This window comes from Aphidius gifuensis, linkage group LG2, assembly GCF_014905175.1.
Source record: "Aphidius gifuensis isolate YNYX2018 linkage group LG2, ASM1490517v1, whole genome shotgun sequence".
In the NCBI taxonomy this organism is placed as follows: domain Eukaryota; kingdom Metazoa; phylum Arthropoda; class Insecta; order Hymenoptera; family Braconidae; genus Aphidius; species Aphidius gifuensis.
The window spans coordinates 14,032,121-14,054,190 of NC_057789.1; the positions used below are offsets into that span (position 1 = coordinate 14,032,121).

Here is a 22,070-nt window from a genome sequence, read left to right on the forward strand (position 1 = left end):
TAGATTAAACCATTTTTTAATTAAACCATGATAGCATGTACTGGAATTTAATAAAAAATGGAAGTCTCAGAATTGAGATACGATTCGGTGTTGCACTTGCTCAAACAATAAATTGTATAGTATATGCCGAGTTTGATAATATTATAGAAATTGATAGTACACGTCAGGTACTACTAGATTATAGTAATTAAGAAGGGGTATAGAGCGTATATATAGAGCTACTTTGGTTTATGTTATTCAGTCATAAATATGTCGGAAGTTTTAATCATTGATATTCAGTGTCTAGTTGGATCTCGCAATGAATACTACCCGAAAGAAATTTCTGTCTTGACATTACACGATAAATTTATTAGTCATTGGATAATTGGACCACCTTTTAAGTACTCGAAACTTGAAAAAGGAGCTCGTCGACAAAACAATTGGTTAACAAAAAATTATCATAAAATTGATTGGGACGCATCTGAAGTACCTTACAAAAATCTACAATCATTAATTGAAAAAATTGGAGAACTTAGTAAAAATATCTATGTGAGAGGTGAAGAGAAACGTATGTTTTTACAACAATATTTGCGAGAACATTGTATTATTAATTTAGAAAATATATCACCACGATTTGGTTTATTACCAGCAGACGAACATTATTGTTTATTTCACGGAGTAAATTATCCTAATTATACTTGTACTCAACAAAACGGTTATAAATTAAAAAATTGGTTAATTGGAAAAAAATTAATTATACGAAGAGGAAAAAGTGAAGACGACATTGAAGTAGATGTAGTCTTTAATTCGTTTTTCAATACAGTCTAAGAAACATTGATATTATCCTTGTGGAATTATTGTTAATCTTGATAATCAACCAGGATCTCATTGGGTGTGTTTTTACGTCAATAATTTGGGACATGAACTCTTCTTCAACAGCTTCGGACGACCTATGAGAGATCCCCGTTTCCTTTACGCTCTCGAAAGAAATTGTGTCATCCACGAGTACAACAATATACAGCTGCAAAGTGTTACGAGTAATTGTTGCGGTCATTGGTGCATTGTTGCTCTTCATTATTTCGCGAATGGTGGGAGGCTCGACGGATTTCTCCGATTATTTACGAATGATGTTGAACGGAACGACCGATATATTTTAAGAATGTTTAAAAAAATTGTTAGTAGACGTAAGAATTATAAACATAAGAAAAATTTTTATTTCCTTACTGGTAGTGGATCTAAAATACAATCATCTATTTGTAATCGAAATTAAATAAATAAATTAATAAAAAACATGTGTGGAATTTTTATTGGAAAATAAGTAGTTTATAAATTGGGGAATTGCATCCATTGGTTCAGGTGAAAACTCCCCTCCCATATTATCAAAAAATGTACCCACGTCGTCTCTTACGACAACTAGTTTTAAAAATGACGTCTTCAGTAGAGGATAGAAAACGTAGATATAATAAATATATTTATCGAGTAGAAGAAGCTAGACAAAAAAGTATAGAGCTATCACCGATAGCAGATATTTGTGATCCTGTAAGATTTTCTGCTGCTGGATTTTATTATACTGGTTATGGATCTAAGTTGAAATGTTTTGAGTGTTGTGTTGAAATTGAAGAATGGAATCGAGGTGACAATCCGTGGCTAGATCATCAACATGCTAAGGCAAGCTGTCGTTTTATTAGAAATATAGCTTGTGGTAATGTTCCTAGAGGAGTAAGCCCACAACTTATACCTATGGAAGGTGATCCACATTGTATACCTACAGATTTTCGTGCTTCGTATCGTGTTCCATCTACTTCAAGAGAAGAAGACCGTACATTTTATGCTGAATTTTATATTGATCTTGAAATGGAAGAATATTCTAATCCTCCAATTGAAGAACATTGTGTTGGAATATCTACTACACCTCCAGCGGAAAAAGATCTGGTCTCATATGAATCACGATTAAATACATTTTATTATTGGCCGAAATATATTTCTCAGACAAAAGAATCCATGGCTGAGGCTGGATTTTTTTATTCGTCTATGGGAGATTATGTAATTTGTCATCATTGTGGAAATGGAATTAAAGATTGGAAAAATAATGAAGATCCATGGGAAGAACATGCTAGATATTTTCCGGAATGTTATTTTCTCCGACTAATAAAAGGAAATGATTTTGTCGAACGATATTCATTGCAATACAATTTTGAAAAAAGTAAAGAAAGTACAGAAGAAAAAAAAATTAAGAAAAAGAAAGACAAAATAAAAAAAGATAAAAAAGTAAAAAAGAAGATGATACATTTGTTTGTAAAATTTGTTATAATGAACCATTGTCTGTTCTTTTTCTTCCTTGTTTACATATGGTTACATGTGTCAAATGTGCTCCAGCAATTGATAAATGTATTATATGTCGAGTTCGTATACCTGGTGTCATTCAACCAATAATATCATAATTAAACATGTGTCAAAAGTAGATCAAATAAATTTTTAAAATAAATAAAATGTCTTAATTATTTTCCTATATTTCCCATCTGCATACAAATGAGTCATACTTGAAATTTTGGTTAAAAATTGAATAATAAAATAATAAATTTAATAATATAAAAAAAAAAATTAAAAATAAAATAAAAAAAAAAATTACACCTGGGCTGACTCGAACGCTAGACCCTACGCTTGAAATATCATTATATTTATTTATTTATTGGAAAAATTATCTGCGTCAATTCCGATTGTTAGTTTAAACATCAAAGAATAATATAAAAGTAAAAAAAAATTTTTAACATTTTTATTCATGACAATATTGACAATTGAAAAAGTTGCTATGTCCCTGTATGATAATACACGGGTCTGACTCGTACACTTTAAATGCTCGTTATAAATTAATTTAAAATTATCTGCGTCAATTCCGATTGTTAGTTTAAACATCAAAGAATAATATAAAAGTGAAAAAAAAATTTTTAACATTTTTATTCATGACAATATTGAGCATTGAACAAGTTGCTACGTTCCTGTAAAAAAACACGAAGCCTGACTTGAACACTAGCACTACAAACATGGCCGCCCTACACTAACACTTATTTGGCTCACACGCATTCTCCATTCAAACTTTTGCTGGGACTTTTGCTGCCGCTGCAGCGCTATAAACATTTTACACTAACAAAACAAGACCCACCGTACACTAACACTTGTTTGGCTCACACACATTCTCCATTCACACTTCTGTTGACACTTTTGCTTGTAGTCTGCTTGCACCTATGCGCGCGCACACATCACAAAATAATATTTAAAAAATGATATTTAAAATAAAAAATAATATTATTATTCATATACATACATACGTACATATATAAATAATAATGACAATAAATAAATAATAAAAAAATATATATGTAATAAAAAAATAATTATTATAATAATAAATAATAATAATAATAAATAATAATAATAAATAAAATAATAGGGGTAGTTTTTTAAGGGTAGTTATTTTGAGGGTACTTTATCAGGGTAGTCGCGTATGGGCCCCGCGGAGTTTGTCGGTGCTCAAGGGGGGAACGCGAGCAAGCGGCACAGAGGGAAAGGGGGCAGGTAAAAAAACGACTCCCAAAACCGGTTTTTTCGTGGATCGTATACCATTTAATAGCACGCTGCCCGCTATCTCTCCCTATACTCTACTCCCTAGGTTTATTCAAAATCAAGAGAATATATCAGTTAGTCGAATAGAAAAAGAAAAAAATTTCTCAAGTTACAAAAAAAAAGAAAAAAAAAGGGGTTGAATAAAATTGGTCCGATTGAAAAAACTCATGAAAGACATGATAATACGGCAGGAAAATATTGGAACCATCGACCAGTGCGAGAAAACAAAATAAAAGGCAACAGATATCTAAAAAAATCAGTGGAAGCTAGATTGGCTAAACAAAAAATAACGAAAAAAAAAAATCGGTGATAATTACTAGTGACAGTTTCATGGATCCAATGATAAAATTTGTAGTGATTTATCCAAAAAAATTCTCAATCGAAACAGCTGTATCGAATTCTTGCAAATTCACCTACCACGGCATTTCATGTACCAGAGAGAAAGAACTGTATCAGCTTGTTAAAGCTTCCTGGATGCAAGAAGAAAAATTCGAGTCACCGGACCCAAGTGATATTGATAAAGACGCCTGTGTGAAACAGTCCAGTTTTAACTACTGAAGAAGTGCATAAGGACGTTTTGAAGAACGATTGCATTTCAAAAAACATGTATCTTTCTTTAGCAATTCATATAAATTGGTCATGAGAGAAGGATGTTAAAAATCCTGATTTCAAGCAGACTTATCATAAGTTCATGTGTGAATATGAATCCCTCAGACACATGATCAAAGAAAGACCTGTTGACAACTATTATACATTTTACAATCTGCCACATTGCTGTTTTATCAAAGAGTTAATACATCAAAAAAGGTGAGGGTTGTGTTTAATGGTTCAGAAAAAAAAAATTCAGGTCAATCATTAAGTGACAATTTATATGAAGGCCCAAAACTTTTTTATTTTTTAGTGTCTGTTCTAACACAATTTGTTTGTTGATATTGATCTTATATAAAAACATCGAAATCTAAACTGGCACCCACAAACAGTGAATCTAACAATTCGAGTAAGATTAAAACGAAAGTTTCAACAGCACTACTGTAATTGTCAGCAACAGTGTTGTAAGTCAAATCGGTAATAGACATTTGTCGAAGCCTGAATGCACAATCTCCGAAAATGCACTTGTGGACATATTTGTCTATTAGGTATTATTGGATCACAGGTTAAAGACAGGTTATTCATAGAAAATATACTTGCATTTGCTGATGTAGTATTAAGAGCTACATTACCTGCTCAACTGTATACAGACAGATGGTAGTGGGAGGGTCCAGCATGGTACGTCAAAGATAAAGATGCATGGCCTGTGCCGAAAACATCGAAGATTGACGTGACTTTAGTTGCGGAAAAGCCAGTGGAGTGCAATACATGTGCTTTGCTTACAACCAGTCAGTTGTACACAAAGGATTTTTAAACAAATTTTCTTCGTTAGTTCAAGCTGTCACAGCTGCAGCTTGGCTTAGATGTTCCTATCAGAAGTTTCCAAGAAGACACATCATTGCAGAATGCTGTTGGATAACTCTTGAAAAACGTTGGACTTGGTAAAACTCGACAATTATTAAATGGTAATATTATTGAAAGGTCTTTTACTCAAACTGATAAAGTTTTTTAAACGAGGATGGTGCATTGCAAGTTGGTGGTAGACTGACGAAATCTCGTATCATATTGTCAAAAATATCTGTTGATCTGGCCAAAAGAAACACAATTCACTGAGCTGGTACTATATGATTGTCATGTAAATACATTGCATGGCGGAGCTCAACTGTTGCTTGCAACAATCAGACGACAGCATTGGATTCTTGTTGGCAGAGTATCAGTCGGAAGCTTTATCAATAAAGCGTTACATGTTTAAGGCATCAAGCTGAATCTGCACAACAATAATGGGTTGATTACCAGCACCTAGAGGTCTAAAACTAAGACCTTTTCCCATACAAGAGTAGGCTATGCTATCCTATTTAATCTTAAGACTTGGCAAGGCAGGTGCAACGAAACTTACAAGGTCTATCGAGTAGTCTTCATCAGTTCACTTTGATTTAGCAACTGATTACAGCACTGAAGCATTTTTAACAGCGTTTCGAAGATTTGTTAGTCCTCGTAGAAGATGTCAGAAGCTGGTGCTAATTTTGTTGTTGCAGACTCTGAACTTCAGTGACTATTCAAGGCATCTTCCGAGGAACCTAAAGACCTGGCCAGACTTTTGGCAAAAGATAGCACAGAGTGATCCTCCAGGATCACCATTTTTTGGTGGTAATATTACGTTAAAAGAGTCAGGGGAGACCGTAAGCAGATTTATGAACATTTTTTAACGTTTTTGTCACAAGTCGGATGTCTTCTCGAATCCAGATCACTCTGCCCTGGAGTCTATCTGGAGCTTTAACATTGAGAAACCAATGAATGCTGTTCCTGAGCTATCTACACTTGACATACCGATAATACATTCAGCAAGTGGCGATTGCTAACTTAATTTCTCAGGAAAGATGAGATGAATAGTCAAAGTATTATTCCCGGAAATATCTATTGAGGACCAAGTGACAAAAAAACTAATCCATGTGTTAAGATGGGTATCATGGCATTAGTCATAGATGAGTGATTGCCACTTGGTAAATAGGCATTGGCCATGGTGACTGGGGTGTTTCTAGTCTTAGATGGACTAATCAGATCAGTCAATCATGTATGATATATATAACTGTATATTATAGCATACAATAATATAAACGTATGATTATGTATAAAACCGGAAGGAAATAAAATGATATATAATTATGCTAGAAAATATTATGTTTTGAAACCAAAACATGACTACATTTTTCGAAGCCAAGAAATGAGTTGTACGAGCATTTCGATTGTTATCATTATAAAATTATATTTCAACATGTTACTCGGGCATTGACAAGGGGCTAAAATGACAGATGAACAACTTGGCTCTTGTTCTCATACATGATTACCAGACATACAATTGCATGTAAAAATACACACGTAGGATTTAGTGAAAAATGAAGCCATATGCAATTATATGTTATTCATTATTAGACAATACAATTATATATAGGGGAAAGCGCGGCAAAATGGTACACCTAAAAAAAATATTTTGACTTATATTATTTCCAATTTTTTTTCATTTTTCCGTTACTCTCCGATTAAAAAAGCCGGAAGAAAATTAATGCAATAAAAAAAAGACTTTTTAGAAAATTTTTTAGAATATTTTTTTTAAGAACAAGAAAAATTCTTTTATATATATTCTTCTTTGTTCGTAGAGAAGGAAAGTAATAAATTGATTTGGAAGTAATTATTCATGAATATAAATAAAAAGAAACAAAAAAATAATAATTTTTGTAATAAATATAACATTTTATTAAATAACGATGAATAAATTTATGATTAATAATTTTTTTTTTAATTTTTTAAAAATTATTTATCCTCTCTTTATTTGTTATTGAAAACAGCTATTGAAAAATACTATTGTCATACATCGATTCATACTTTTGTTGAATGGCTACTTTAGTGACTTCGTTTTTTTTCTGAAAACGATGAAGTAGATCAAGATAAAGAGTTTCTTATTGAGAAAATTTATTTTACTTATTTTTTTTTTGGAGATACAGGCAATAAAGCATAATGTGTTCACTTTGGTGACACTGGGCAATAAGTGGTTTGGCTACTTTGATATACATACTTATGTCACAAAAGAAGCAACATGTTATATTAAAGAGAGTTTATATGAATAAATATATTAGTCGTCTATATTAATCATCTATATGAATTCATGAACTAAAAAAAAAACTTAACGATAACAAACTGTCCGAGGAACTGGAAGCTTTTGAAAAAGTGAGATTTAAAAAAGGCATATTGAATATGACGAAAAATCTTTAATACTAGTCAATGAGTGTTTTGTATTCTTTGTTTTTGTGGTAAGTTCTTCAAAGTAACGTACGAATTTCTGAAACGTCAAATTTCCATAGTTTCAGATATTTTTTCTCAATTATTGCTCGGGTTAGAGTCCACAAATGTTGAGACTAATTGTTCAGAATAAATCTCAATAGCTTCAAAGTTTTACACCTGATTTCTGTTTTTTCACTGTCACCAATCTATACACCTAATAAAATTTTTGAGTTTCGTTTATTTAAACCGAAGAAGAGAAACTTCCCGATAACTAACTGTTCAAGAAACTAAAAGCTTTTAGACCAGTTATGTTCGAATAGGGCGTATCGAATATGACAGAATATCTTTAATTTTAGTCAGTGAATGTCGTGTATTCTTTGTTTTTGTAGTGAGTTCTTCAGAGTAACGTACGAATTTCTAAATCGTCAGATTTCTAAAGTTTTTAACTTTTTTTTCAATTTCTACTCGGGAAAGGTCGGGTCAAGAATTGATAATACTAACGTTTTCGAACGAATTTTGTTAGTTTTAACGCCAATTCAAGTTATTTTAGTTTTTTATATTGTTACCAATTATTTAATTTTAAGTTCGAAGATACCTGTGAACAAAATTTTTTAAAGGAACTGGCGATTTTCCGGACTTTATGATGTCTCTGTTTCTCTCATTATGAAAATCATTGTTACCATTTAAGAAGCACATTAGTAATTGAACGTTACCAAATTAGCCGAATGATAGGTACTGATCAGTTCCGTAACTGTCATCAAACAGTACAATCGGCCATGAAGCGTACAGTTTCGTGACTTTCTTCGTTAACAGCAGTGAATTCAAAGACATGATGTCTATATAGTATCTTTCGATATACATCACTTCTTAATAATGTTTCCAACCAATCCAATAAAGTTTTACGGAGGCTAGGAGCTATAGACTCAGCCGTAGTAGTGAATTAATTCTAAAAAAAAAAAAAAATCGCTCATAACTCACGAAATAAGTGGCATAGAGATTTCGTACTAGGCTCAAAAGAGGCGCATCGAAAAACTCTATCGCCCGCATAATAGGTTTTTACTTTTATCGATAATAGTTTTTGAGAAAAAAAAAATAATAAAAAAAAATACGTTTCTTTTTTTTCACGGGTAGAAAGTTACTAATTTCATTCTGATTTACCTTGATACAACGTTTTGATTGCAATAGCATAAAATAAATGAAAAAGAGTGGTATAAAAAATCACTCATATCTCCCAGGTGCAACAATCCTCAAATAATCTTTATCAAATAACACAAAAAACAAACGCGGGTAGTAGAAAAATTAAGCAATTGAGAGTATGGAATAGTTACCTCGGTTTTTTGAATTCGCTCGGATTCAAGTATATCCTCTAACTTCTTATATTCTTCTCTCAGAAACCATATTTCACGTTTAAGTTGTCTGTTTTCTCTTCGGAGTTTTTTGATATCATTCTGACCTAGAACAAAAAACAATTATAATACACTTGAGAATGTGTTATTCTCCGAATTTAGATTGTAACATAGTTTGGTGTCGTTGAATCTCAGATTTATTAAATTCCATGCTGTCCTTTTTCAAAACTGTTGACAATAACAATATTTATAAAAGGAAAACCTGCGCACCTGTCCAGTTTACAGTGCTGCTTTTACTGAGCTAACAAAATAATCGATTAAACAGTTTGTTCTGATTATATAGCCATAGTATGTGAGACCCAGAGTTGTTGGATGTTTGGGATGTCAAAGTGCCACTGTCGTGGTACTGTGGGGCCAAAGGAAGGCAATTTTTTATTTCATGAGACAATAAAAGCGCCAAATTTCAAAAAACTTTTATAAATGAAGTAACGTTTTTATTTTTTATTCATTTATTTATTACTGTTTGTAACATGAAATAAAGTAACATTCCTTATTTTTAATTTTCATTCAATTTTTTTTTACGGAGGCTCAGCGGCAGTATTGGATTTATCCCCCAAAAAAAAAAAAAGTTTATAACTTTTAAACTAATTGTCGTAACGACTTCGGATTTGGCTTAAAAGACGCGAATTTAGAAATTTTATCGCCCCTCTTAAAAAAAAACATTACCTATTCGGCCATTTTTTTTTTTTTTTCACGAAAAATACTATTCGTACGGAAAAATTTCATTTGAAAAAGTTATAGAATTTTGAAAAACGATTATTTTAAGTCTAATATGAAACCTCTGCGACTACTCCATTTTGAGTTATAGCTTCTGCCGTTTTCATTTTTTAGGCAAACAATAACTTGTGATGAAATAGTGTTAGAGACTTCATATTAGGCTTAAAACATGCGTACTCGGAAAATCTATCGCCTCTCCGAGAAAATTTTAATCTATGAATCACATTTTTCATAAAAAATTTTAAAAAATCGATTTTTTTTTTTTTTAATTTAGTCTTTTTTTTTTTTTTAAAAATTGACTGAACACATAATGATCTTTATCATGAGGGGCGATGGAGTTTCAGAAGACGCGTCGTTTGAGCCTAATACGAAGTTTCTACTACAATTTTATCAAAAGTTATTGCTTTCCTAGTTTTCGAGTAATTTCTGAAAAACGCTCTAACTTTCGACAAAATCGTCCTAGATACTTTGTATAAGACTTAAAAAGCATGTGTGGTAAAATCCTACAACTTTTACTCAAAACTTTTTTCAAAAAAAATTATAGTTTTTATAAAATTGTAAAAAATAGAATTTTTGAAATATTTTCGTAATTTTTTTTTCAAAAATAAAAAAAAATTGACCATTGGAATTAGGATAAACCCCTTGAGGGGCGATAGAGTTTTGTAAACCACGTTTTTTGAGCCTAATTTAGAGTCATTCCGTTGATCCTAACAAAAGTTATAGATTGCCTTAACTCTACGTAATTTGAGCGAAAAAAAAACAAAAAAAATTGATTCTGAGAAAATTTAAAAAAAATGTACTACCATGTATTGTTATTCTCAAAAATCATTTAATAGATAAAATTTAACACGGCCCTAGCCGGAGTATTGATAATTTTTAATTTTCAACGGTAACGCGGGCCACACGCCCCAACAAACGTTACCAGATCTTTTATTTTTTATCTTTTTGATTTTTATTTTATTTTAACTTTCTAACTTTGTTTTATTCATTCATTTATTTATTTTTAATATTCAGTTTTCTTTCATATATTGTAACGAAATTCAGTATTTTGTTGGTTCTCGAAAATAGAGCTATAATAAATAGCTACAATAGCTATAATAATTTATTTATTGTCGCTTGAATTATTGATAACTCATGATAGTTAGTTGTTAATGATTTAAAAGGAGTCTGCTGTGTCTGTAGTCGCAAATGGTTCGTATATATTCGAAGTCCAGTGGCGGTTCTCGATATTTTAAACCTCATCATGGTAAAAGGCTCCTCCATCCGTCGTAAAACACGAACTCTTCGAAGGCTGCGAGCCGGATCGTAAACCGATTTGTTATGCGGGCTAGTGAAGAGTGCTGCGCATGTCCTTGGCGATAGGTGGAAGAGCGCGCGAATGGCCAGAGGAAAGGTAGATCGGAAGGGACAGGGGAATAAGACTGTGTCGGTGAAACAGAGATAGTGAAAAAATTAAATATGACATTTTAACGTGAGAATTCTTAATTCTCATATGTTGGTAATACAGAGTTGTTCATGATAATTCGAATATGTAATTTCAACGTAGGATTTCTAATTTCTCATAGGTCGGTAATACAAACTTGACCGGAAAAAATTAAATTCTATCATTTTGACGTGGGATTTCTGAAGTCTCGTGTCACATGTCTCATGTCTTAAATTTTATGTTTTCCTCGTGAAAATGAGTCAGCAATTGTAAATCTTGACGATGAAGATGGCGCTGGTACACGCATCAATAATTTGATTTATTTCGATAGCTTCGGTGATTTGAAGTATCCACAATAGCCGATTAATTATATCAGTGTAGGTAGCATTGAATATAGATATAAAAAATATCAAAATTATGATACACTGCTTGCGGTCATCTATGTCTCAAATTTCTGACTGGTAAGAGACTATATCATCATTAGTCATGGATGATCCATTTACGTTGACATTGTCAGGCAGGTCAGCGACTATTGAAACACAATACTTTTTGCCGATTGAGTTGTCAGCAAATTAAAATTATGTTCGTCAGCTTGTCGAGTTTACATCATTTAATACTATACCAAATATTGATATTGGTAATAATAAAGTCTACATTAAAGGATGTAAAGTGATTACGATTCCAACAGGAAGTTATGGAATTGAGGACATTGAAAGTTATATCCAAAAAGCATTAATTCATAGTACTGATACTATTATTACATAGAATACTACTTTAGTATTCAACCAAATAACAATGAGTTACATAGTGAAATAAAATGTAACAGACGTATTCATTTTACACCAGAAGACTCTATTGGAAGATTGTAAACGAATTCTCGAAGCTGATACTCTAAATAAATCTGACTTGCCTATTGCCATATTAATGATCAATGCACTCCAAATTCAGTGTAACATAGCAACCGGTACATATATGAATCAGCACAAAGTTCACACGATAAATGAATTTTCCCCAGTTGTACCTCCTGGATATAAGATGGTTGAAGTACCATGTCATGGCATTTATCTTTCAGTCGCAGTGCGAGCAATACATCAATTACAATTGAAAATTGTCGACCAAGATGGTGAAATTGTAAATTTTCGTGGAGAAACTATTCCAATTACACTACACGATGAAAGTGTTAAGATTACCATCACTTATCAAAAACGATAGATAGAGCCTTGAAATTTTTTGTGCAGATTGATGAAATAATAATACATACGCTCAAATTTTTTGATAATTTTCTTGTAGCTAATTACTTAGTAATTAATTACTAAAGTAGGCTACTTTTTTGAAGGTTATACATAGGTTTTTATGGGCAGATAGCTTTTTCAAAAACTACAGATAGATAGAGGAAATAATAAGGAAACTTTTGATATAAAAATTAATAGGGCTTTGAGACCTTTTTATTTTACAATAAATAAAAATAAATTTTTGTCTTTGTTTAAATACTCAAGTGGAAGTGAGATTTTCTCTTTCTTTTTTATCTTGTTTGCACTCATAGAAATATTATGTTTCTAAATTCCATACGCAAGAGGTCTCTAGATATGCGCGGGTAACACCTTAATTAGGAAAAAAAATATGGGCATCATATTTAAAAAAAAATTAATAAATAAATAAAGATAATAATAAAATAATTTGGCAAAGAGACATTATGTCAAAAAAAAAATCAGTCAAAAGCGAGGAAGCAAAGCGATAACACATCAAAGTATTCAGTATCTCAAGAGTCTCGGTCTCAAACCACGTCAACAACATCAAAAGAATTAAAAGTATCGATTTGTTGTTTTTTTTGTATTATATCATGAATGAAATTTTGAATATACACAATACAATCGTTTTCGATAAATCGATTGCCCATTGTGAGTTACATACTGTTACGTCTTGGTATTAAAATAATTTATAATCAATAAATAAAATAATAATTTAATAGATTTAACACATGGAGATACCGAGTCAGCAAATAACATCTTTTTTTTTTTTATTTTCTGAAATTATTTTTATGCATTTTAATCAAAATCATCATTTTACTTGTTTCTCACAATATCATAAATTTTTATTTAAAATCATTTTATAAACACATTTCAAAGTCATCTTTGCAACTCGAGACTTTACATCCGTCAAAATTATTAAATTATTATTAACAAAATGTTCAAGCAAATTATTAAATGCTGACTACCATGGGAACCCTTAAATCTGATTGGTTCAACTATGGTACCACTTTTTGTCATCCCTACCTTAGTTATAATTTTAGGGGAATTTTTAATTAATAATTTTTAAGGAGCTTCACTCTCGTGATAACTTTTATTCGGCCAACATCTAATTAAATTTAAAATCATTCTGTTCCGGGTCGAACCACATGTCTGTCGGTCCCAGACTGACCAGATTTTTATTCTTTTTATTTTTTAAACAAAATACAATAAGTTGATAAGTTTTAAACATTACTCTGTTTTTTATGGCTAGATCACGAGATCATACAATTTCAAATAACATATGACTAACAATTTTGGTTTATATTTTTTCTAAAATATTTTAAACAACGATTTAATTTATGTACTTTTAATAGCTTTTTACAAACTCGAATAGTTCCACACATGGTCAACTCATGCATAGATTTTGAGTAAAAATCACGTAACAAATAAAACCATAAACTCAAGTTTCTCTTTGGTACTATTATAACATATTTTTTAAACATTATTTGTCAAGAATTAGAGAAAATCTCACATCTGTCAAACAACTGCACTAACGTATTTTCGATACACAGAATGATCGTAAAATCGACAATAAAAAAGTAAATTTATAACTTTTTAAAATAAACTAAATTCATGAAAACGTCTTGGACTTTCCGGTCGTAAAATCTATATTTTTTGTTTACACATGGTATTTTTTATGTCACCCTTTGGACCACACAAGGCCCAATTTTATATCTAAAAATCCCACCACCTACACCTAGTTTTTTACCCTCTCTTGAACTAATTTTTGACAAATTAAAACTAATTTTTTAACTAAGTACACACCCATTTTTTGGACTTAACAATTTTCAACAAACTGAGAAATCAGTTGCTCTTCAACACTCGTTTACGTTACATCTCTAATTAATATTGATTCGCGTACAACGGGATTTCTTTATACTTACAATATAAAATAGTAGTGTCTGTCAACACTTTTGAGAGTCAACTCAATACACAATATACAATACAATTAATTATAATTTTAGTGAAATAATAAAGTGAATATATTAATAGAATTTAAGCCACAGTGTTTGGATTTATTTAACGTGTTATTCCTATTATTTCAATTTACAACCTATCCTCCACATCCTTTGATAGCCCTGTATCAAACATAAGGCCTTACAACCCTTGTGAAATTATCGTGGTATATTTGGATACGTGGTGCGATACACATTCTAATTGAATTAAATACTAAATAAAATTTCATAAATTTATAATAAAAATTATTGATCATTTTAATTGATAAAAATATAAATAAAATAAATTCAATTCTTTCAAAGAAATTTATAACAAATAAATAATATTATCAGTGCATCAAAACTTAATTAAATAACTGTGACAAATTATTATTCCGACAAATTTTACCCTTCCTAAATCCTAACATTGACTGTGAATTTCTCCAGGGTGTTGTTTTTCTGTGCTACGAGTTGTGTTACCTATTGGATTATTCTAAATTATCAACATCATCAGGCGACCATCCGGATTGACACGCTGTCTATACTTTAATTTTGGATAAACCACAACAACAAGGTAGAATCTACAAAAATTACACATTCCTTCCTAACCCGTTACCCTGTAGGGAATAACAAAACAAGAGGATTATAAAAACTACGTTAAATATCAGGCTCATTAATTTGTATTATTGCTAAATTATTATATTATTATTTTTGTTGTTTGACATTCTTTCTTTTTTTTTGTTATTTCATAAATAATACAAATTAATTAGCCTGGTACATAACAATACTCATCAGCCTTCTCGCTCTTCAACATTTAATAACAACGATGAAACCCGGATTCGGAATTCAACATCAAGATTTATGTGTACTACCAAGTAAAAGTTCACTACATATTACTGGACAATTTCTTACACGTGAAAGAAAACTTGTGCCAAAAACGACTTCACTAGTATGAATGGAGGACAACCACCAGAAGAAAAAAGCGGTGAAAAAATACAAATTAAACTCCAAAAGGTTAAATGGATTGTTTCATATATCAAAGTGTCTGATAAGCAGAACATTCAACTTTTAAATTACGATGCCCAGGATCTATCCATAGCAATCACTTCTCGTACATGAGAATTGTACTAGTATCAACTATTACCTGCAACAACAAAGAAAAATTGAAGTGTGAAAACATCAACACAATTGGAAAAACCGAGATACATAATTTTAGGCTTCTGAACAAGACGAAAAAACTTAAGCCATCATATCCTTATGGAGATTTGAATATTGGTTTTGCTTATAATTAATTCTTATTATTATATGCTATGTTTGCATATTTTCAAGCTTCTTATTATTACACAAAAACAACACAACTATTATTAACAAGACAAAAATTTTTGAAAGAAGCTCCACTTATTGTCAAAGATTGTTCAAAGCAAAATGAATTTTAAAAATCTGGACCAGTAGATATCCGACTTGAATTTGAATCAACAACACGATTTCCATCCTAAACATCAGCTCATTGTTTGATTTTACATGATCAAATTGTTGAATACAATCAAATTAGTAGTTCAGTAGGCAATCAAATCAATGATTTAATTAAGATATGAAGGGATGTCAGTAAGTCAAAGAGTAAGGGAGTACTAGTTAAAAGATTAATCATGAAGAATCAAAAGGAAAAACGTTAAAATTTTTATGAGAAATGTCAGGGAACAAACTAATCAAATAGAGGACAAGATGCTTATATGATTAAACGGGAACTAATTACTTTCGCTCAAAAAGCATGACAGTCTAGTATTAAGGTTGATTCCGAATATCTGAATTTCTGATAGACTTTTGATTTTTTTGGCTTATTTTCTAAATGAAATGATTATCTATATTGTGAATTTTTTTGAATTTTTTCTTGTTTGCTTTTTTCGAGATATTTACTGTCAAAGTTGACAACTTTACCACACAAGGTATACGCGTTACCTCATGTTTTTACGAATAACTTTTTTTTGTGTTGATTCAAAACTGTACATTTACTATCAGATTGTAGCCCTGGACAAGACAAAATTTTGATAATTATTTCAATTTTTTCTTCTTTTTCTTTTAATAAATATTTAACTTTTAAACTTCTAAACTTTGCTAGATGCGCGGCACACAGACATGAACACAAGCATGGTTTTGGCGTACGACGTAAACTTTGTTTGCTAGTGTGTTGCCGCGCACACACATACTACTAAAGAACTTGGTTTTTTCATCAGTGGCGCCACAAAAATTTCAGGATACGGGGAATAAAAAATAGCGTTATTAATATACGGGCCCTTTGTGGCATAAATATTGTTACGGCGATGGGACTTGGAATCAACCTTAAAGAAGAAATTAGTGATAGCATTGACTAAAACAAGAAGTCAGAGGAATTTTTCAAAAAAGCCATACTAAGAGAAGAGAAGTTATCAAGACGGAAAAATTCGAAAAAGAAGATAAGCGAAGCTAAAAATACCTTGAAAAATCAGAAAGAAGAACAAGTTATGGAAGAATGTAATGCAAAACCACATTCTGTTAAAAATAGAGAGACCACAGCACCTGTGAATAAGGCAAGACCAAAATTTATATACCAAGGCTGCAGTAAAGTACGACACTTCATTAACCAATGTCGTAGTAATGTGAAAGATGTGCGAAGTTGGGACACGCTGCTAGTACTTGTCGAGTATTTCTGAATGTATGCCAGTTGTGTAACGGTCCAGGCGACCTAGCCCAGGTAGGAGTGAACGATTGTGCCAGGCCTGGCACAAGCTTGTGCACAAGGCTCACATGCTTGTGTCTAGCTTGTGCTACAAGCTTGTGCCAAGGTTGTTAAGTGATTGGAAATGTGCCTATGTTACAAGCTTGATGACAAGCCTTGTACCAAGGCTCGTGTCCTAGCCTCGTGTTAAGACTCGTATTCCAGCCTTGTGCCAAGGCTTGTGCCTCGGGCTTGACTCAAGCTCCCAAAAACAATTTTAAAAAAAATATAAATAAATTATTATGGTTAATCTATTATTATTGTTAATTTAATAATTTCGACATTGTTATTTTTTAATTCAGACAATTCTATTAAACGATAATAATTAAACGAAAAACTAGGGACGCGACGCGGGATCGATCCGGGGCCTCTCACGTGGAAGTCCAATGCACTATCATGTCGACCATCGGGGTATTGATAAAAGTGGTCGTCAAAATTTTTTATATAAATAAATTCTATTGAGACTAAGCACACAGTCCTCGCGAATGCCTCACACAATAGTCAAAGCCTGATAATTTTTATTTGAAATTTATATTAAATTTATATATCTAATTACTAGAATTTTTTTTTTTGAGTTAAATATATGCATAAGTCAAGTCTCGTGTCGGGCTTGGTGAAACAATGGGCACCAGCTTGAAACAAAGCTGTATTACGAGGCTTGTGTGAGGGCGGGAAAAATCAAGGGGATAGTCTTGTGTCGAGCCTGGATTAACAAGGCTTGTCTAGTGACTGGAAAAACAAGCTTGACACAACCTTGAAATTTTTAATCTTGTGTGAGACTTGGAATTAACGATTGACACAGGCTTGGTCAATCCAACAAGCCTGAACTAACAAGTCTTGTGCAATGACTGTAAATACAGGCTTGACACAATCTTGGAATTTTTAACCTTGTGTAAGGCTTGGAATTACCGATTGACACAGGCTTGGTACAAGCCTGGACTAGCAAGTCTTGTGCAATGACTGTAAATACAGGCTTGATACGAGCTTGGAATTTTTAACCTTGTGTAAAGCTTGGAATTAACGATTGTCACAGGCTTGGTACAAGCCTGGAATAACAAGTCTTGTGCAATGACTGTAAATACAAGCTTGACACGAGCTTGGAATTTTTAACCTTGTGTGAGGCTCGGAATTAACGATTGTTACAGGCTTGGTACAAGCCTGGAATAACAAGTCTTGTGCAATGACTGTAAATACAAGCTTGACACGAGCTTGGAATTTTTAACCTTGAGTGAGGCTTGGGAATAACAATCGACACAGGCTTGGTACAAGCCTAGATTAACAAGTCTTGTGCAATGACTGGAGAAATTCTCTGTGCCAAGCTAGGCACATTCTAGTCCACCAAGGCTAGGAAACACAAGCTTGTAACAAGCCTGGCACGGCCGTTCACCCTTGTGGGATCCTACCTGGGAGCAAGTAGATGTAATATTTTTTTCATAGAACGCCATGAACTCCAGGGGATTGATGTGTGGAGCATGCGCCAACTCCCAAAAATACAAAATGCTGTGAGTTTTGTAGGGAAGAATCTCGCTTCGGGATGTTCTAGAAAAGGCTTGTACGACAATATGCAGGGAATTGCTTAAACGTCTTCTTTGAACAAGAGGGACGGGCCCGTATAGTAATTGTTCAAACTAAAAATTCCAATGCTATTAATTATACATTCTTCAATAACTTCTACACCTATTCCAGAAAAACTGTAAATACTTTACTTGATAATAAATCTAAATTACCCAAAAATATTTCACCCAATCGGAATTGAAAAGAATTTATCTGATGATACTTTACATGATAACAAATCAAAAGAATCTGAAAGTACTTCACCCGCTAATAACTCTGAGACTACTTTTAATACTATATCTACTGAAAATACTACTATTAATGAGACTCCTGGTTTACATTCAATAATGAACTTAAATAAAAAAAATCACAAATCTGTGCTACTTAATTATAGTGTAATTCGGAGAAATCAAATATGAACTCGTAAAATTTCGAATGCATACTCTATATCACTAATGATAATCATGATAAAACTATTAAAACGCCACTTGACTAGAGAGCAACACCTAATTTATTAGAAATTTCTTATGTATTTAATATGCTGATAAATAATTTACAAGACACAGCAGAAGGTCCTATCAATACTTTGGGGTAAATAAAACTTAAAAATCTGGAAAAGTAGATTGAATGCTTGCTATTTGAAAATCCAAAAATGAATGGGATAGTTAGAGTACTTCCAGGATAGGCTAATACGCTCAGTCAGAGTAAAAGATGATAAAATTTAAAAAGGATATTTAGAACAATTAAACTTAGGGGAAAGGATAATAGCCGGAGAATATTCAATCATCAATAATTATGGTTGAGTTTATACTAATATTCAACACGAATAGTTACGAAATAATTATGAAAGAACTAGAGTTTAAAATTCATAATTTTATAGTAATTCAAAATCAACTTAAAGGAAAAATAAATATACAGAAACACAAATTTCTTCAGAGTCAGAACGGCTGACAAAAACGCTTGATATTGCTAACTATCTCACTGAAACACTATAACTAATAGTTTTACAAATCTTTCTACTAGAGATTGTTGCGTTCAATTTCTGAACGTCAGTTTTCGAAAAAATCTTTACTCTTCTAAAGCCCTACCTTTGATAAATGGACCTACAGAAACATCTACTACCACTCATTATTCTACCTAACTGCCCAACTTCAGTCCTTTAAGGCAGTATGTAAATCCCAAGGTAGGATAATTCTTTGGGTTCAAAGAGGCACCCTTGTAACCATAGCTTAAAAAAATAATAAGTGCCCTCTAATGTCTAAAATTTGTATACTTTACTGACGCGTCTTTAGAAGTATGAGTAAGGGCGCCTCGTATTTACACACACTAATACTACTTCAGCAGATTTTCAATGCTTCGCCTGGTACTTTTTGATTGTTTTTGACCCTAAATTTTCGTCTTAAATAATTAATAAATTTTAAAATTCGTGGTAGAAATCGATGATTTTTTTAAAATTATTTTTGTTATTAAAATAAGTATAAGCTGTAGTAAAATAAAAGTTTTCTGTGAGAGCGTTTTTTCAATAGAAGTGAAAACGTGCCGATACTTCCTATGCTTGTGTGTTAAAGTGTTAAATTGTTGTCAACTTTGACCCTAATTATCTCGGTCAAATCGTGGTAGAAAATTACAAAAGAAATTTGATAAAATAGATCTTTATTCCACTTAGAAAATGAGCCTTCTTTGATCAAAATCTGTGAGAGGGAATTTTTTTTCAATATTTTGACATACTGCCTTAAGGAACCCTCACTATTCGAAAGCCCTACCGAAAAATAGAACAGGAGAAAATCTTTTACGAACTATTTTGTTTTCAGGCTGGATTTCTCAGCAACGCAATGTGGCCCTGAATCTCTACTTAAGTACAACTCTACTAGAACGCTTTCTAAAATCTGTTTTGCTCAATCACCGCACCTCGTCTTCCAAGAAACCCCTGGTATTCTGGAGTCCTACAGACCTGCAAAATGGACATGCGGACACAAAACTCAGACCTCTGGCTATTTTTCTATAGCACTGCTCAAACAAAGCATTGCGAAAACTCCTTATTATCCCGTTACTCTATGGTCCTATAAAATCACTTTTTGGAAAGAATACTCATGACACTGTAGCAGAATCAATAATAGATCATACAAGATACACTGATGAGAATTAATACTCAAACCACCGCCACTTACCACTATGTGGAAGTACTAACAATAAGCACCTTCAAAAAAAAAAAACCAGAAACTGGATAATCTTAACATGTTAGATATGATACTAGATATACGCATTTGTAAAGTGGAAATTCTAAACTTGAAATCTATCTCAGTGACACTCCTAAGACCACTACAACCTTAAATAAAGAAATACGATTTGAATTTTCAATGCTAATACTTAATGTTGGAATTAATGATAATAATGATAATATTTGAATAAAAAATCTATCTAATGTAAATCGTAAAGCAACAAAACTTGAAAAAGTTAGATATTTACTATTCTTCATTATTTGAACGTCAAAGGATCAGACCATATTAATTTAAATCTAAAAAATTACGCCTATCGTTTTCAATTGAGCCATTGGAAATAACGCATCGAATATATCATCGCATACCTATGACTGACGAACTTCCTATTAATAATACAATTGATCTCGATAACTTAAGGGAAGAATTCAAAGGTCAAATCCAAGAGAGTCTAAAAAAAAGTATCATTAAACATTTCAAAAGCCCATATAACTGCCTCGTCTGCATTATACAAAAACGAAACGAACGAAAACCGACTCTTAGCAATAATAATACAGGCTAAAAATAGTTGTTGACAATAGACCATTAAAAAAATGGTCACTAACGCTTTCCCTTTCCCAATATAAATTATACCAATTGTGAGGCTCACTTGATAGTATAAAAACTGCTTTTTCTCCTTTACATGTACATTGGAATATTTTTGTATGTAGTTTAGCCTCGATCAACCCCTGCCACGTTTCACAGTAAAATTCCAGAATTTAATCAAAAAACTTACTTATTGGTCGAAAATTGTACTTTACTTTAGAGGGTCTTTAAGACTTTTGAAAAAGTTCATGAAAACTATGTATAGGAAATTTTTTTAAAATAACAGCAATAATAGAATTCATAAAATTGTCAAAAAAATTAATTGGTTAGAAATCGCACTGAGCAACCCATAGTAATAACGGACACTTCCAAAGCTACTCTGGACAGAATAGCAATGGATTACTGTCGTGAAAAATTTTCAAGAACAAAACCTTTGCTAAACAAAAAACAAAAGACCAATATGATATAAAAATTGAACTGAAAAAACTTTAAAATTGGCAATTATGTTTACATTAAAAAATGACCCAAATCAGAAAGATTGTACCCACATTGGAATGGACTTTTTGAAATAATTGATGTCTTTGAGAAGAGATAAATCAGAGTTATAGATGGAGGAAAAAAGGAAAAAACATTCCTTAGAAGAGTACGAAAATTCATGATTTCCCCAGAAAAAGCATTAATTGTTGACAAACATAGACCGAGATTGTAATAGAAATAGCACTAAATAATT

General features: G+C 31.9%; 1 protein-coding gene across 2 annotated transcripts in view; it reads right to left on the minus strand.

The window, feature by feature from the left end:
* LOC122849127 overlaps positions 1–22,070 on the minus strand; it is a 160,238-nt gene that overhangs the window by 43,348 nt on the left and 94,820 nt on the right. For both annotated transcript variants that reach the window (XM_044147722.1, XM_044147723.1), the window contains exon 3: positions 8,793–8,917. In XM_044147722.1, the coding sequence (XP_044003657.1) occupies positions 8,793–8,917 (125 nt within the window). The remainder of the gene's footprint in view (positions 1–8,792; positions 8,918–22,070) is intronic.